Source organism: Pteropus medius, unplaced genomic scaffold (genome assembly GCF_902729225.1).
Source record: "Pteropus medius unplaced genomic scaffold, Ma_sr-lr_union100, whole genome shotgun sequence".
Lineage (NCBI taxonomy): Eukaryota > Metazoa > Chordata > Mammalia > Chiroptera > Pteropodidae > Pteropus > Pteropus medius.
In genome coordinates, this window is record NW_024342471.1 from 7,372,826 (window position 1) to 7,391,077 (window position 18,252).

The 18,252-nt window shown below is 38.6% G+C and overlaps 1 protein-coding gene across 2 annotated transcripts in view; it reads right to left on the reverse strand.

Moving 5' to 3' along the window:
* The window catches only part of CDK5RAP1 (CDK5RAP1 mitochondrial tRNA methylthiotransferase), a 30,394-nt gene extending 16,621 nt beyond the window's left edge, over window positions 1–13,773 (reverse strand). The window contains exons 1-7 of one of the 2 annotated variants that reach the window (XM_039864086.1): window positions 13,617–13,773; window positions 10,749–11,079; window positions 8,935–9,038; window positions 8,400–8,434; window positions 7,252–7,352; window positions 5,192–5,402; window positions 3,672–3,792 (exon numbers count right to left, since the gene is read on the reverse strand). In XM_039864086.1, the coding sequence (XP_039720020.1) occupies window positions 3,672–3,792; window positions 5,192–5,402; window positions 7,252–7,352; window positions 8,400–8,434; window positions 8,935–9,038; window positions 10,749–11,058 (882 nt within the window). In that variant the 5' untranslated portion in view covers window positions 11,059–11,079; window positions 13,617–13,773. Of the gene's footprint in view, window positions 1–3,671; window positions 3,793–5,191; window positions 5,403–7,251; window positions 7,353–8,399; window positions 8,435–8,934; window positions 9,039–10,748; window positions 11,080–13,616 lie in introns of those variants that run through there. The other variant, XM_039864087.1, reaches the window with a different exon arrangement.
* Window positions 13,774–18,252: the final 4,479 nt, after the last annotated feature.

Below are 18,252 nucleotides of genomic sequence, written 5' to 3' on the forward strand. Positions count from 1 at the left end.
CACTAATTAAAATTAGCTGAACGAAAAAAATTAAATTCTAAAAAATAAAATAAAATATAAAATAAAATAAGCTGAACCTACCAAGAGCCATCCATAAACATGTTCTGTCTTTACCCAATAATTTCATACCTGGGCATCTTGTGTGAAAAACTGAACTTCAGTATAAAGCCTTATATAAACATTAATCTTCATAACACTTTTTAGAGTAGCAAGAAACTGGATACAAACTCAATGTTCAATAATGGTTAATTTATAACCATAAATCAAATTAGGACACCATTTTGTTGGGTGATTATTATATAATTATCGCCTATTCTTGCCAAAAATATTTAGCCTAATAAAATCAAGCCTTTACATCTAACTTCCAGTTTACCAGAATTCAAGGGAATATTTTAAATGAGGAAGCAATCAAACAAATCCCGTGGTATCTGATCTCTTCAAAAACTTAATGCATCATTTAAAGCAAACAACAACAGAAAAGAGAATGGGCTGTTTAATCTAATGTAGAAATTGAAGAAATATAACTAAATGAAACTACACAAATCTTGACTGGATCGCAGTTTGAAAATCAAACAGCAATAAGATAATTGGGGACAATTAATAAATTTTGAATATGGATTGCATATTAGATAATATTAGTTTATTATTAAATTTCCTACATGTAATTATGTACAGTGTATTATGGTTAAGAAGAGAAAAATTCTTATTCTGAGAAAATGCATACTAAAGTATCCAGGATGAAGTGGCCTAGTTTCTACAACTTATGTTCAAAAGGTTCAGAAAAAATATATTTAAACATCTATACATATAGGCATATAAAGTAACCATGACAGAATATTAATGAACATATTTATTGTACTAGTCTTTCAATTTGTCTTGTGTTTGAAAATTTACAACACAAAATTTCAGAAAAATGATAACTGCTATTGGAACTATTTTTTGTAATTTTATTTTGACATGAGAAAAATTATAGTAATGCAAAGAACTCCCATATACCCTTTGCTCAGATTCACTGACCATTAACTTTATGTCCCATTTATTTATCATTCACATTCACGCACTTATATATATATATATATACACACTCTCTCTCTACATACATGTAAACACGCATTATTATGAGCCATCTAGGATAAGTTGCAAACATCATATCCTTTTACCCCTAAATATGTCAGTATATATTTCCTAAAAATAAGAACAATTTCCTACATAATCACAGGACAATTATCAAAATCAGAAATACTGATACAATGCTATTATCTAATCCAACATTCTAGAAAATCAAGTTTTTACTAATTGTCCAAATAAAGTGTTTTATATCTTTTCTTTATCTTTTTCAGTAACGGGGAATGTCTAGGAATTTATCTTATGAACATAACCATAAACATGGACAAAAATTAATGAATAGAGATGTACATCTACACAGCACCGTTTTAACAGGAAGAATTGAAAGCAATTTGAAAGCTGTTGTCCTGTAAGTAAATTACAGTGTATCCATAGCAAGGAAGGCTACAGAAATAAAGTTAAAAGCTGTTAATGACATGCGAAAATGCTCACACTATTAATGACAGGATATAAAATTGCTTAGACACTGAGATCAAAACTACATAAAAACTTTTTTTCTTTAACTTTTTTTTTCTCCTGATCAGAATCCAACTCCAGGACAATGCTATGCATTTAACTGTCATGACTCTAGTCTCAAAAAAGAGGATTTTTACAACTTGTAACATAATGTTAATTTAAAAAAACAGGATACACTAAATGCAATGTAGATCCTAGATTGGATCCTAAAAAGACAAAACATTAGTGGTGAAACAGGCAAAATCAGAATAAAGTCTGAAGTCAGTTAATAGTAATGCACCAATGTTAATCTTTTAGTTTTTATAAATGTACGAAAGTTAAGCAAGATGTTAACATTTAGAGGTAACTATCTTTTGCAACTTTTATGTAAATTTAAATATTAAAAAAAAAAAGCGGAATACAAAAGTAAGTAAAATACACACATATAAGACATAACCAAATGCAAAAAGACTTACTGGACAATTGGGAAAATTTGAACATGGGTAATCTGTGATTGAGATATTTAGCAATTTTTGTTAATTTTATTAGAAGAATTGATGGTATTGAAAATATCCTTATTTTTTAGAGATGCATAATTACTTAAGGATAAAATATCATGCTACACTTTGAAATACTTTATCAACAAAAAAGTAGATAAAGCAAATATAGCAAAATGTAACAATTATTAAATTTAAGTGATTGTTACCTGGAGGAGTCACAATACTATTCTCTCTTTTCCGTGTATTTAAATTTTTTCATATAAAAAATGAGGCTTTTTAAAAGGCTGCTTTCTTAAACAACTTCCCATCAATAACCATTGTTTGAATGAATAAACACTCTGTTAAAGGAACAATATTCTCTGTAACTGTAGTCTAAAAATCTAAATGAAAGAAATAACTTTTAAAAAGTTACTCTAAAAGGAAAAAAAATATTAAGTGACTAACAGATACTTTAAAACACAATGCAGAATCTTAACTTTTCACAAGTCAATGACTTTGAATTCACTTACGATTCGCTTTAATGTTATTAAGTTCCTTCTTTTACATGCAAATACTTTAGAAAGGTTAGGGAGTTTTCTCATCACCTGAATCTACCTAATGTCTCTATAGAATGGCTCTATCCTAAAGGAGTGAGGAGTTTTGGTACTGTAGGGGAGCTGGAAGAAGAAAAGAAGGAGACAACTTTAGACAGGGAAGCACTTGGAGAGGTAGGACATGGGGAACAGAATACCTCACAGTACCTGTGAACAGTCAGGGACCAAATCAGGAAACAAGAATCTGGGGATGAGGGAAGAGAAAAAGTATTGCCAGAGTGTAGGAACAAAGGCAAACTGCTGACTTAGAACTGGATCAAGGGCTAGCTTCCCATGGTTCCTGAGCCAAGCAAGGAAACAGGGAAACTCTACTGGGAGAAAAGCTCCATATTCTCACTTATTGTCCTATTCTGCATGGCTGGAAGATTTGGGAGAGGGTCAGGGAGAGACCACCTCAAGAGTTGAGAGACCAGCTCCCAACAGGAAGAAGACAGCAGATATCTCTCCTCTGGCCTCTAATCTGATTCACTACCCTCATCTATTCTCTGTCCCCCAACTAGCGAGCTGGACCAGTGGTAAAATGAACAAGCGATGTGGGAGGTTTCCCTAGAACAGACACAGAGATTAATAAATCAATCTCTGAAAAATTACTATGTGCCAAATAGTTTAAAAACATTTAAACTACCATATCTTTCCAATAACAATCCTTCCAATAACCTAGCAAGGTAGTTAATATTTCATTCCTCTTTCAAAAGTGAAGAAACTGTATTTCAAAGAAGGCAGTTAAATGACCGGTGCCAGGGAACCAAGCCAGAGAATGGTGGAGCCAGAATTCATACTCAGTCATCTGATTCTAAACTCGTGCTCTCTCCATTCTACTGTGCTGCCTCCTAAGCAAATGTCACAGATCTGCCTATAATTCATAAGCAGCAAATCAAAGATGTACACCCAGGTATTTCTTTCTGGCCAAGTACGGTTCTAAATTTGTACAGTTAAAGACGGCACAGGCTGCAAAACTAGGAAGTTGTCTCCATCCTCTCAAAAACACACTCTCAGTAAGAAAGCCAGAACTTTTCACCTGCTCAGAAAGCTTCCTCACTTCCTCTAGAATGGAGGCAACGGGCCGACTCCTCTCTCGGCCACGCGTGAAAGGGACAATGCAGTAGCTGCACATGTTGTCACAGCCTCGCATAATAGACCTGGGGAGAAAAGCATCAGAACTTAATAACAGCGGCAAGATGTCTTGGTCCAACCCAAGGAGCAGGCCACAACTCTGTTGGCATTATCCTTTGACTCTGAATTCTCTTGACAGCCTACTCACACTGGACCAATCTGAGATCTAAGAAATGCTAAGACAGACATTTTTTATCTTTAAAAACTAGTATCTAACCCCAGGATATAAATCAAACATTAAATGATGGATATAGTGGTTACCCTGAGGGACCATAGTGGTGAAGGAACGGGGTACAGACATACCACACCTGGCTTTCTACTGTTTATATTTATATATTGTTTGAACTTTTTACATCCAGACCCCAAAAATATAAAGTGTATATAAGGAGCAGAGATCTTGGATTTAAAACACACTTACTTCTGGTCCAAATGCTAGGTATGTAAGTTAAGTCATTTTCTTTCATTTGCATCCTGTATATGAAAGCCTCAATTTACCTTAAGGAGATAATTATTGATAGACATGTATCAAAGATGTTCACTGAAAAATCATTAAATGTTAGCTATATTAAATAATAAATAATTAAGCATTCTAACAACTGATTATTGGATAGCCATTAAAATGAGAGAGATGGGCAACTTTTTCTGTAAAATACTACAATAAATATTTTAGATTTTGCAGACCATATAATCTCTGTCACAACTACTCAATTCTGCTACTGTAGTGGTGAAAGCAGCCACGAATATAAACAGATGGGCAAGGCTATATTTCAATAAAACTTTATTTACTAAAACAGGCCAATTTGCCCATCTCTGTTACAAAACAAATTTAATAACATAAGAAACATTCATTTTAAATGAGAAAAAGATTATAAAATCAAGTACACCAAAAGCCAATTTTTACAAACACATACAAAAAGCATACACACATAAGCACAAAGAAAAGGACAGCAATGATATACACCAAAATGATAATAGTTTGTCATTAGGTGGTAGGGGTATAGGTAATTCTTACTTTCTTCTTTATGTTTTCATATCTTTTCTACACATTCTTCAATTAATGTGAACTATTTTGTCACCAGATCTTTACTTCTTTTTTTAACTTAAAATATCAGGGGAGGGAAAAAAAGAATCAGTAAAGCCCAAGGTATTTTCTTAAGTGAAAAAATAAGAGTATAGAAGGGAGAGTATAAGAATGCATAAGCAAAAAAAAAAAAAACTTCTCAAAAGATTATACAAGAAACTACTAACACAGCTGCCTCTGAGAAGTAGCCTAGGAGATGGGATGACAGGTGTGAGAGAGAGTCTTATATAGAATTTTTTGTCTTTTGTACTATGTGCATGTATTATTTTTTTTAATGTAACAGAATTAACATGTTATTTTAAAAGTGAGAAAGTTTACTCCCTGTCTCTTGGTCAGTGACTCACACAAAGGCAGATGTAGCATTGAGGCTCGTCTGGACTGGCATGACATCGGCATAGGTCTCGTCCAAAGAGAGCAGCACATTAGCAGCTTGCTGGCCTGACTCGGCAACAGCCAACAGCCGAGGAAGGTCCCGATAGGCATCCGGACCAGCCAAAATATCTACCATTTTTTCTCTTTTGAGGATCTCCTCCTTCAATCTCTCAGCCATACAACCTGAGAGGGAAACAAAATAAGCATCTGTTCTCAAATTCATCAGGTCTTATAGCTTCTCAGTACACAGTATCTCCAGCTGGATCAGAGACCAGGGCACAGAAACCTCTCTAATAGTTTAGCATCATCCCTTAAATTAGCCCAACACTTCCAAAGCACTGGAACCTGCATCTTCCTATACAAGAAAACCACTGGAAAAGGGCTCAAGAGCAATTCAATTAAATGCCTAGAAAAAAATTAAACCACCATCCAAAAACCTTTTTACGTATGAACCACCTCTTTTCTCAATTGAAAATTACTTGCCACAAAATATATATATTTTTTTTTTGCATCAGGAACTTATTTTTAAAAATAAAACTTACTTATACACAACTGTACTTATACTCTTTATCCCTCTTCTTGCCCAAAATACTTACTAAAACCTATAAGAAATGAGTTAACCATCCATGCTGGTATCTTCCATATCTTAAAAAAATGTTATTAGTAAAGCTATCAAATTAATAAAAAGTCCATTTTATTACAAACACTCTTTGAAAACATGTGTTTAAGAACTATTCTTGGTTATACATCCGTGTTCACAGCAGCATTTGTCACCACAGCCAAAAAGTGAAGCAACCTAAGTGTCCATCAATGGATGTGGTGTATATACATACAATGGAATATTATTCAGCCTTAAAAGGGAAAGAAATTCTGACACATTCTGCAATATAGATGAACCTTAAAGACACTATTCTAAGTGAAATAAGCCAGTCACGAAGGATAAATATTGTATGATTCCATTTATATGAGGTATCTAGAGTAGTCAAATTCATAGAGACAAAAAGTAGAATGGTGGTTGCCAGAGGCTAAGGTGAGGGGGCAAATGGCAAATTATTGTTTAATGGATAGAGATTCAGCTTGGGAAGATGAAAAAGTTCTGAAAACGGATGGTGGTGATGGTTGCACAACAATGTGAATGTACTTAATGGCACTGAACTGTACATTTTAAAAGAGTTAAAATGAAAGGGAGTTAAAATGGTAAATTTTATGTTACATATTTTACCATTAAAAAAACTCTTTTTGAGATTTCTCAAATTCCTAACCAACATACACCTAAGGACGTCTACAAAGAAAGAACTGAAATGCAACATTTCAGATAATCCTCCCATCTTCCTGTATCACTTAGTACATTAAACTGTGTAATAGGATATGCTCCAACTGTGTTTTCACCCATCACAAGAAGAATTAATTTAACTATTCTAAAATGGACACAGTCTGTTTTAAAGTTAAAAATATTAACTACATTCTGGAAACAAAAGGGTACAAAGTTATTTTTAAAATATGCTTCCCAGCTATCTAGATGAGAGCTGTTCAATGAAACTTTCCAAGATGATAGAAATGTTCTTAATCTGTAGTGTTCACGCTGGAAGCCACTAGTCGAGAGTGGCTCCTGAGCAGTCACTACATGGCTAGTGAGATTGAAGAAGTAAATTTTTAATATTATTTAAGCTTAATTAAACTGAAATAACCACATATGGCTACTAGCTACCATACTGGTCAGTGCAGATCTAAATCTTCACTTGGGCATGCTTCAGGAATCAGATTCCAAACTCTCCCCTATCCATAACTCTGTGCCTCCATAAGCTATATTAGATTTCTGGAAGGATAGACCACTTTTTGAACTATTACTTCAAGGCACTATGAAAAGCCTTTTATGAGTTTTATCTCATTTAATCCTATAGCTTCTGACATAAAGTACAGGATAAAGATTTCTTCACACACTGGGAATCCAGCCTCTAAGGAATACCCTAGCACATATAGCTACATGGAGCCCAGGTTTCAAAACGCACAAAATCTGCAAATTACCGGATACCTAGAATCCCAATCCTCAGAGGGACTCGGGAGCGGAGCCGTTTTGTCTTCAGGACTTTAAGCTGATGTAAACGATTCCAGATGGTCTGTTCAGCCTTCTCCCTATAGAGAGCAAAAGAGATAGACCTGAACCTGCAAATAAACTACAGAGCAATCTAAAAGAGTAGGACAATGGGAAGAAAATAAAATTAACTTTCAACCCTTTAAATGATTATCTACCCTTTTGGCTTAGGGAAGGTAGGTAGGGAGGTAACTGAAGAAGCACCACTTGTTATAATTCACCATTCCTAGAATGACGCCTTCCTGTACAACTCCAAGTCCCGACAATCCTTTAAGCCAAACTCAAAAGCAATCTACTTCATAAAGCCTTCCCAACTCTTTCCTTTGAACTATGCTATCACTTCATATTTTTCCCTGTATTTAGCAATTTATCCTTTTTATTGTTTGATTTTTTTTTTTTTTTACCTAGTGCTTTCCACCAAATGTTAGAGCTATTTGTCTGTCTGTCTTAGTTTCCATATCAGCCTAAGCCCCTTAAAGCCGGGCTCTGTGAAAGGTTCATTTCTGAATCTCCCAAAGCATCTATTTCAGTATCTTGGAGCAGAGACTCTCAGAAGAAAATGTTGAATGAATTGGTAGTATAGCCATCTGAGGAAACACTAACATTAGCATATCTTACACAGAAACTAAGTAAGAAACAGGGTATGTTCACCTATGATAAATGCCACCAATTTCTGTTCAAAAGAACTTGTCCCTCAGCCACTGACTACACCCTAATCCCTATAATGTGAACTACATCATAAAACATGTGCCATTAACTGCAAGAAAAACCTTAGGAAAAGTTGAGTGAGTCAGCACACTCTCAATTTCCTCATCTATAAAATGAGTTTGATGACAGCACCTATCTCTTAGAGTCATTGTGAGAATTTAATTACTTAATAAATGTACAGTGCTCAGCACATGACCTGACAAACTGTATATGCTCAGCAAATGTCAACCAGTTCTATCATTACTGTCTCTACTACTGTAAAACTGCAAATCCATTGGTTCATCCTCATAGATAGACCAGCCTGGCAATGTTAGCGCTGGTAGTGCCAGATATTATTATATATGATATATTCACTCTCTAAGTAAAGAACAAATTCTCACCTGATAGAACATGTGATGAGAAGGATAACATCAGCCTGAGTGGAAAGAAAGGGGAAAAAATAAAATTATGATCTTTAAAATTAGCCTTGTAAAATAACTGCCCACAGCCCTTTCTTTTTTTTATTCTGGAAAAACATACATACCATTTGCCATTTTAACCAATTTTAAGTGTACAGTTCAGTAGAATTAAATATATTCACACTGTTGTGCAACCATCACCACCATCAACCTTCCAGAACTATTTTATCTTCCCCAACTAAAACTCTGTACCCATTAAACACTAAGTCCCATTCTCTCCCTCCTTGCAGTCCATTTTTAACTTAGTTCCTTGCATGAAGGTGAGTACCACCATAAAAGTTTCAAAAATAACTGAAACAAATGTATACCTCAATCTCATTGACACATTTTACTCAAAGGAACTCACTCTCACCAGGCTGTACCCTGTTCCTAAAACTGCATCTAAGAACTGGCACAAATGTAGAGAGTTTCACCCAAACCCAGGAAACATGGGGAAATACATAGGAAATATGTATACCTCTTGGAGGTTATTTGTCCTTAGGTAGCCATTCTTCTGTAAGATGGACCAGGCTATCTCCATGTCATTCACATTCATCTGGCAGCCATAGGTCTCAAGGTAGACTGCAACAAGAGGGGGATTTCATGGTAGGCAGATAAATAGGGACTAATGTCTCAAACAGTCTCCTTCTCAAATGCCCCAGAAACACTTGACACAACTGATTATCCACTAAGTCCCCTCATACCTTAATTCTAAGTCACCCTTAATTGCCAGATGTACTACCAAATTAATGAGAACCTTTTAGAATAAAAGAAATACTACATTCTATATATACATCAATTGTAAGCCATGTCATTTAAAATATGGGGAAAACATGCACCTAAGAATCAAGGAAATATGGTTATAAAAACCATTAGAAAAGGGAAGGCTAGCTAACAGCATTGATTATCAACATAGGAAAAAAATAAATTTAAATCCACATGTTACACTCCTCCTTCTCAAAATGAGGTCCTCCAGCCTCTGGAGGTAGCAGCAGTAGCCAGAGGGTACATAAAGCCACAAAATTAAAATAAGACAACTTCTTAGGGTAACTTCAAATATCTAAATGAAAGCAAGCAGGGTTATAATGACATAAAACACACTTTGCACCAAGTTTTAAGAACATCAATTTCACACTCAGGCAATTTAGTTAGCCTCTTCAAACTAAATTCCTATTTCAACCCCTGTCCCCATCAGCACACTTTAATTCAGAGACCCAAATAAATTCCAAATGGAGTTAAAAGTTGAATGACAAAGAATCATATGAAAACCAATAGAAAACAGCAGTAATTTTGAAAGAAAGAAAGGGAAGGAAAGGAGAGATGGGGAGGGAAAATCAGGATTTTTTTAAAAAACTTTCCTTGACTCAATTTCCTTGTCTAAAAAAAGAAAACACCAATATTTATGTCAGAGAGGGACTGAATGGAGCAACAAACTATAAAGAACTGCAAAATATCTATAAGGAGCCACAAGGTGTACATACTCCATGATTTACTAATTTAACTCCTAGTGATTCATTTTGGAAAAAAAAATTAAGAGAAACAATATCTACCTATCAATATCTATATCTATATCTCTATTCATAGAAAGAGAGATAGAAATACATAGAGATAGAGATGAGACACTTATAGTATTATTTATAGTATAAAAATTTTGAAACAACATAATGTCCAACTATAGGGGACAGGTTGGAAAACATGGTACAGCACAATGTGATATTTTGTACTAATTTTTAAAAATTTAATTATGAAGACTGTAGTATTTGGGAAAATGTTAAACAAACACAGCAACTTACAAATAATTTTCACCATATGATTGCAACCAAATCTTTAAGAATTATAAAAGAAATACTTTTTGAAACAGGGCAAAGGGGGAGAGGTCTGACTATCCCTAATGTCTCTTCAAACAAACATTTTTTTCAAGGCAGTTAACTGATTGCATAATGTTTCTAAGAAAACCTCTGCCTAAACATAAAGAGTGAATTTCTACAGCGCCAATTGTGAAAGCTGCCTTATAATTAAGACAAGCTAAAAATCAGACCAGAAATTATAGGGTTTCCAAAGGTAACCAAAGAGGACTCCCCAGGACTCTATCCTCCAGTTGCGTGTACCAATACTATAAGTTTCTTTATATTAATGTTACTTGGTAGAGTTTAAAGTTCTATAACTTAGCAGCCTTCCCACACTGTAACCCTCCAAAGCCAAGTATGTAATAAAATAACAGTTAAGAATCAGGCCATGGAAGCTGGAAAAAGAGCAAAGCAGAAAGCCCAAAGAAAGAAAAGTAAAACCAACCTTTTCTCTGCCTCCCTAAAAGTTCATCCACTGTGAGATATGGGGGTGGGTCTTCCACTTCTGGAGAAAGCAGCTTCTCTTGAGGAACTGAAGCACTCCTTAAAAAATGCTGAAAAGTCGGTCCGGTGGCCAGCCTTGAGCTGAAATCCTTCCGAACTCCATGCTCCTGTTGCCCCTCTGGGCTAGGACATGCAGTGCTGGGAAAACTGCTGTGTGTTCTGCAGGTCCTGAGCAGCAGACAGGACCCAGAGGCCAAGGGCACACACCTCAGACTCCTCTGCACTTGGAAGATACACTGTAAATGATGCATGGCACTAAAACAGCCCAAAGTCTGCAAAAGAATAACAGACATCACCAACATTTATTGAACACTATGTACAAGGCACTGCTCTAAGCACTTCAAGTGTATTAATACATTTAATCCTCAGAAAAAAAACAAGAAGATACTTTTAATAATATTATTATTATTATCCCTATTTCACAGATGAAAAAACTGAGACAATTTGCCCAACTTCACACAGTGGAGTTCCAGAGATGAGATACAAATCCAGAAAGTCTGTTTTCAAAACAAAGGTGTGGTAGAGATGAGATGAGAAGCCCTGACAAAATAAACTAGCACTTGGTGCCAGTTCCAAAGGCTTTAAGTATATTAATCCATAAAATCTTCACAGCAATCCTAAGCAAAATAGGCAGCAGACACTATTATTATTCCATTCAGAGATGCAAAAATAGACACAGAGAAGCTGAGGAACTTATTAATCCCCAACAGCCAGTAAGCAGCAGAGCTGGCTTGGCTACCTTGCTACACTGACTCCCAATAGTATGAAAACCACTTAACTGTCTGAGGGCATCTTCCTTTGAGTTCATTCAAAAGTAAAGTATCTAACATGGAGTACAATATGTCCGGTCAGTGGCTCCTTCCACCATCCAAGAGTCTCAAATCAGTGTCTTCAAACTTCCCATCCATAGCTAGAGGGATGGAAAATGGCACAATCTTTGCAGAGGGAAATTTGCCACTTTCCATCAAAATTACAGACACAAAAACCCTTTGACCAAGCAGTTCCATTCCTAGGTATTTACCCTACAGATATACCCTTACATGTGCAAAATGACCTATGTATAAGGATATCTGTTGCAACAATGTTTCTAATAGCAAAGGAATGAATGAAATGTAAATATCATCAATAGGTGACTAGATAAATAAGTCATGGCACATCCATACAATGGAATAAGATGCAACTGTTAGAAAATTAGACTAAACCTATACATAACAGAAGCAAGGAAGCAAAGGGCTAGATACTACCTATAGTATGTTATACTTGAATCTGTGGAGGAAGGCAGAAATATTAAGGTATAAATATTAAGAAATATTTGTAAGTGCTCACAACATCTCTAGAATGCATAGGAAACAGTGATTGCTTCCCAGGAAGAAACCTAGGTGATTCAAAGCACAAGAGATGGAGATATAATTTCCATCACATATTCTTAAGGGACCTCACATCTCTGGCCGGACTGCCTCACTCCAGCCACACCAGACATCTTTGTACTGATCTTCACTAGCTTTCTAGGCTTTTTTACATGCTGTTCTCTCTGGCTGGTATATCTTTTCTCTATTGACTTGGCCAACTCCTATGCGACTTTTTAGGTCTATACTTCCTCCTGGAAGACTGTCTTGAACACCATTCCCAAAGTCTAGGTTGCAGTCCTGCTCTGGATTCTCAAAGCCTCCTTCTAATTCTCTACCACAAGAGTCATTAAAGTATGCTGTTACTTACTACTTACACTTTTGCCATTCCTCATAAGCTGGGAGGTCCCTGAAAGCAGGAAACAAATCTCATTCATATCTACATCCTGAGCATCTCCCATTCTAGTAACTGGCTCATGGCAGGTGCTGTACATGTAAAATGAGCAGATGTGGCCTGTTACCTCTCCACACTGATCACCTGCTGTATATGCTACTAGCACTTCAGACAGGAGCAATGCTAACCTACCTTCGAGTGTAAGAGAACAGCAGACTTTTAGTGTGAGCTTTAAAGTCACCCATTTCTGACCCCTGTGGGACCTTGGGTAAGTCAAATTCCTGCCACTGAGCCATCAATTCCACATCTGTAAAATAAGGATATAAATAGTACCTACCTACCCCCATCCCAGAGATGTGAGATTTAAAAACCAAATTGGCATTCAGTAAGTTTTCAGTAACTTCACATCCAGAGCCCACACCCCATCTCATGGTGGTTATAAGCAGTGTGGTTAAGACTCTAGAGTTAGACTCCGACCCAACTGCTCCCTAGCCAAGTATCTTTGGGCACCTAGGAGCTTCTAAAACTCTGTGAGTTTCCATTTCTTCATTTATAAAATAGGGATAATAGTATCTACCTCCTGTCGGAAGGATGAAATATGATAGATAATACAAATAAAATGCGTTCATAGCACAATGTAGAGGCGTCTGTGGTAGAAGTCAGCAATAACCATGAGACAACAGCCTCATCTCAATATAAACATAAACACTAATGCATCCCATTTTATTGGGTGGTTTACAACTTTGTCAGTCGTGGCGCTAAAGGCGTCCCATGGATTACCGTATTTAACCCTCACAGTAACTCTGTGAGACAGGTTCTACTAACATCCCTAATTCACAGGTGATGACGCAAAGGCTCAGGGTTAAGAGCGGTGACTTGCCCAAGGTCACCGCGAGTAGGCAGAGGGGCTGGGGTGCGAACTCCGACAGTATGACTCAAGGGTCCGCACCGTGACCACCGCGCCATCCTCCCCTTGAACACCGTGCATTTCCGGGCCTCCGCCGCCCCTGCGCCCCCGGCGCGGGAATGGGCGGGTGCGCAGGCCACCTCTACCCGACGCGCCGCTCACCTCCCGCAGCCTGAGCGCCCAGCGTCCCGCAGCCGAAGCTCCTCCCAGCTCGCGCAGTTCCCCTCTCAGCTGGTGCGGTAACCCTCACAGCTGTCCGCAGCTGCGCGCGCGCACGCACACGAGCGACTTTTGTTTCGCTGCGACTTCCGCCCGGGTGGTTCCAACGGAAGTGCCTTCTCTATACGGTCCGGGTGGGTCCAGGCTCCCGACTTTGAAAAACCTTCACTGCCCCATGAACCATCCGGTACCCAGTAGCCATCCTGTGGCAACTGAGCCCTTGAAATGTGATGAGTGCGAGTTAAATGTGCTCTAAATGTGAAATACACTCTGGTTGTCGAAGAAACGATGCAAACTGTCTCATCAATAATCTTTATATTGATTATGTGTTAAAGTAATACTTGGGATATATTGGATTAAATAAATATTATTTAAATTAATTTCACCTGTTTCTTTTTACCTTTTTTTTTTTACACGCCTACAGTACCAGGTCTTCCTAGGTTGTCTCCCATCCAAGTACTAACCAGGCGGGCACCTGCTTTCTTTTTACTTTTTAATGTGGCTACTGGGAAATTTTTAATTACATACTTGGTTCACATTCTATTTTGGGTAGACAGTGCTGTGCTCCAGGTTAAAGACCCAGATTTATATCTCCAGCCTGAACCCCGCCACCTCCAGTAGTTACAAATTCAAGGTTCAGCTGCCTAGGGGACACCTCTCCTTGGGTGTCTAATGACCATCCCTTCTTAATACAGAATTCTTCATTTCCACACACACACACGTCCTCATCCAAAACTTGTTCCTGCCCAGTGTAACTCATCTCAGTAAATGACCCAAGCATCCTCCCAGTTGCACTAGGAGAAACCAGGAGTCATATTTGTTTCCTTTCCCTCAATCTCCATAGGCAATCTGTCAGTGAGTCCTGTGATCTATATAACTACAAATGTCTCAGATCTGTCCATTTCCCATTTTCCTATTCTTCTCGTGCTACAACTCTAGTGCAGGCCACCATCATCTTAGAAATGATTGCAATAGCCCACTAACTGTTCTCCTTGCGTCTGCCCTTGCCCTTGTCTCCTACAGACTATTTCCCACACAGAGCCTAAAAGAGTTTGTTTTGTCAACTCAGATCGCATCACTCCTCTGCTGAAAACACCCAGTGGCTTGCCATTACCTCTGCAATAAAATCTGGATTTCCTACTGTGTCCTACAACCTGCTTCTTAATAATCTGGCTTCTGCTTACTTGTACTTCTCTAACCACTTACTTACTTCTTACTAATTGCTTTTAGCATTTTCTCTCTAGTTGACTACACTGCAATTACATAATTTTATTTTACTCTTTTAATACCCCAGGCACATGTTTATCTCAGTCTTTGTAATTTCTATTCTCTTTCTGGAATGTTCCTCCAAATTGTTTCATGGCTGGCCCCTTCTCATCCTTCATGTCTCAGCTTAAATATTATATCTTCACAGAGGCCCTTTGATCACCCCATATAAACTGTTCCCATCACTATTACAACATTTTCTTCACAATACTTGTCACTATGCAAAATGATAGCATTATTTTTTTAGTGGTCATTGCCTATTCCCAAACTTTTAGCTCCTTGAGAGCAGGGACACATTCTGTCTTGTCACTGCAATATCCCCAGGCTCATAGAATAACTTAATAATACTTTTTTGAATGAATAAATGATTGCTTTAAGTCTTTGTTTGGGTTCCCCAGAAGCAGGTCCTGAGACATGGATTTGAGAGCACGTAGGTGATCTCAGGAAACACTGAAAGCGTGCGTAGTCAGGGAATGAAACAGGGAAGGGGAGACAGCCAGCAAAAGATGTTATAAAGCCAGTTACCATGATGAGCATCTGGGTCTTAATTCTGTTGGGGAGCCCTGGGAAACAGTGTAAAACAGTATAAAACACAGACTTCAGGATTATTTCACCCAGGGAAGCTGTGATAGTCATATACTAGCAGTCATGGTGGAAATATGCTCATACATGTGTTATTCCTCAGTGCTACAGCTCTGCCTGTGCACAGAGGTCTGTGGTTGGAAGAAAGCTCTCTGTCAATAAGATGCAGACACTGGCCACAGAACTGTGAATTAGTAAGGCTATGGGGACCCTGACAGCCCCTGCTGTGTCTCACCTCTTTGGCTCCTCCTAAGAACTCTATGAGGTTATTACTGGCCCATTTTACAGCCAAGAAAACTTAAAATACAAAAGACAGTCAAGTGCTGAAGCTTACACAACTAGTGCATGGCAGAACTGGGATCCACTCACAGGAGAGTCTGATCCTAAAGCACTATTCTTACCACTTACTGACTAATTTAAGGTCAGACTAGTTGGCTTCCCACCAAGGCTTTGATGCTCACCATCATAGCCATGGCCAAATCAGTTACCCCTGCTGACTCCTAATTTCTTTGCCTATAAAGTGGCTGCTGTGTGGAAAATACACTGTGTTGGGGGCAGGAAGGCATGGATATAAATCAGGAGAGCATTTAGGAGACTGTGACAGTTGTCCAACAGGAGTCCTGGACCTGTGTGATGTCTTGGGGCAATGATGATGACGGAAACAAACCCAGATTTCAGGAGTTCAAGCATACTGCAATAAAGTTCCCACTGTCTACTTAGATGACTGTTGGGTGCTAATTCAGTCAAATATACAAAGGCAAACCCAGGCCAAGAATTGTATTATGGTTCTTGTTTTTTACTGTGGTTCTCCAGATAACTTTGGGGGAATTATTAGCACCATGAAAGTACAAAATTTCAGAATTCCGGGAAAAGTCTTAGACTCTAGCAACAAGTTCTTGGACATTCTGAATTTTAAAGACTGCAGTTGTAGAAATATTCAGGTTTACTGTCCTAATTTGGCCATGGGGAAGCCCCATCATGATGTAGCACCGACATCTCAAGAGAAGTTATGTTGAGGGGGGAGCCTCCTAGCTACCACACTGAGAGAAGAAAATGCTCCTTCTCCTTCCTGATGAACTCCCAAGCACAGACCCTGTCCTTCAGGGATAGCAGTTCCCTGTTTCAGGTCCTACTTATTGTTTCACCATAGCCCTTCCCTCTTTATTCTCTGTCTTATTCTCCTAGAATCACAGGAGAGAGGAATTCTAGAGCTGAAAGGAAACCACTTTTAGGGCTGCCAATATGGGAGTCAGGGAGCAGTCAGGATTTGAACCCAGATCCCTCAGCCTCTTAGAACTGTGCTCTTCCAAATCTGGACCTTTCTCTAGCAGCCTCACAGGGAGGTGTCACCTTCTCCCTTTTTGGCCAAAGCAGGAGGCAGCAAGTCAGAGGATGTTAGACCTACCTTTTGCCAGTTCTGACTGCCTATGGGGCAAAGCTGGCAGCATGAGGGGTGTTCTCTGGTGCCTATTATACTGCCCCCACATACCTACCTATCTACACACACAGACACACTCACTCACTCACTCACTCACTCAACAGCCATCCCCAAGATCCCTAATACCCTACCCCCTGGACATACCAGCCTACATGGGGGCCAGGGACTATATCCAACCACCACCCCCATTACTCATCATATTTCAGCCACAAAGGTCCACTTTCAGTTGCGGTGTTGTGGAGTTTTAGTAGTGTATTTTGGTCAATCAAGGTGATGAAAACAAATCCCAAGGTTCTAGAAGTTTGGGAACCCCATATTCCATCCCACCTTGGGATCTGTCACCTGGGATACTATTACCCCTTTCACCTAAAGCTCCTACTCATTGACAATTGTCATTGCTCCAGAGCAATTATTCCTTTCATCCTCCTTCCACACTGATGTCAGGCTCAACCACATGACTTGTTTTGGCCAACAGAATGAGAGCAGACTTAATGCAGACAGAGGATATAAATGTGCTTGTGCAGTTTGTTTGTCTTTGAACTCTAGTGACTTGCCATGAAAAGAGCCTGCCCTGGGAGCGAATGCCCTTCATCCCGGGCTCCAGAACAAACAAACTTAGAGTATACCTGAACCCAACCCGCAAACTGGACCAAAGCCACCCAGCCAAGCCCAGCTTCTAATAGTCAAATGGCAGTCAACACGCAGCCCCAGGAGCATAAAAATAAATGCTGCTTGCTATGGCCATTGAGATTAGGGGTTTTTCCCCCACAACATTCTTGCAGTAGTAGCTGATCTTTAGCATGCTCCTTCAGGTGGACATCAGCTTTAGGTCTCCCTCTGAAACCTCAAACTCCCCAGAGCAGGTCAGACCCCCACTGGCCTCTCTATTTCCAAGTGTCTGCCCAATTTGAGTCATATATTTGATTGTGAGAGTTTCTGCTGAGTTTCTCTCCCCCCATGCATGGGGACCCATCAATCTTACTCCCAGCAAATTAGCTTCTGGCCCCAAGTACTAGCACAAAGTAGGTGTGCACTAGATATTTCTCAACCGAACAGTGGATTAACAAATGGACAGACTGATGGATGGATGAGTGGGCAAGGATGGATTATCTCTGCTTACCTGCATTTCCTCAGGTTTCTAGAACCAGCTCTGGCTCTGGCTTGTTGTGTGACTTCATGTGGGCCTTAGTTTCCTCACACGGAGGCATAATTAGAACTGCTTAGGCTAATACAATAGCCTCTAGCTACATGTGACTACTGAGCACTTGATATGCAGCTAGTATGCATCAGAAA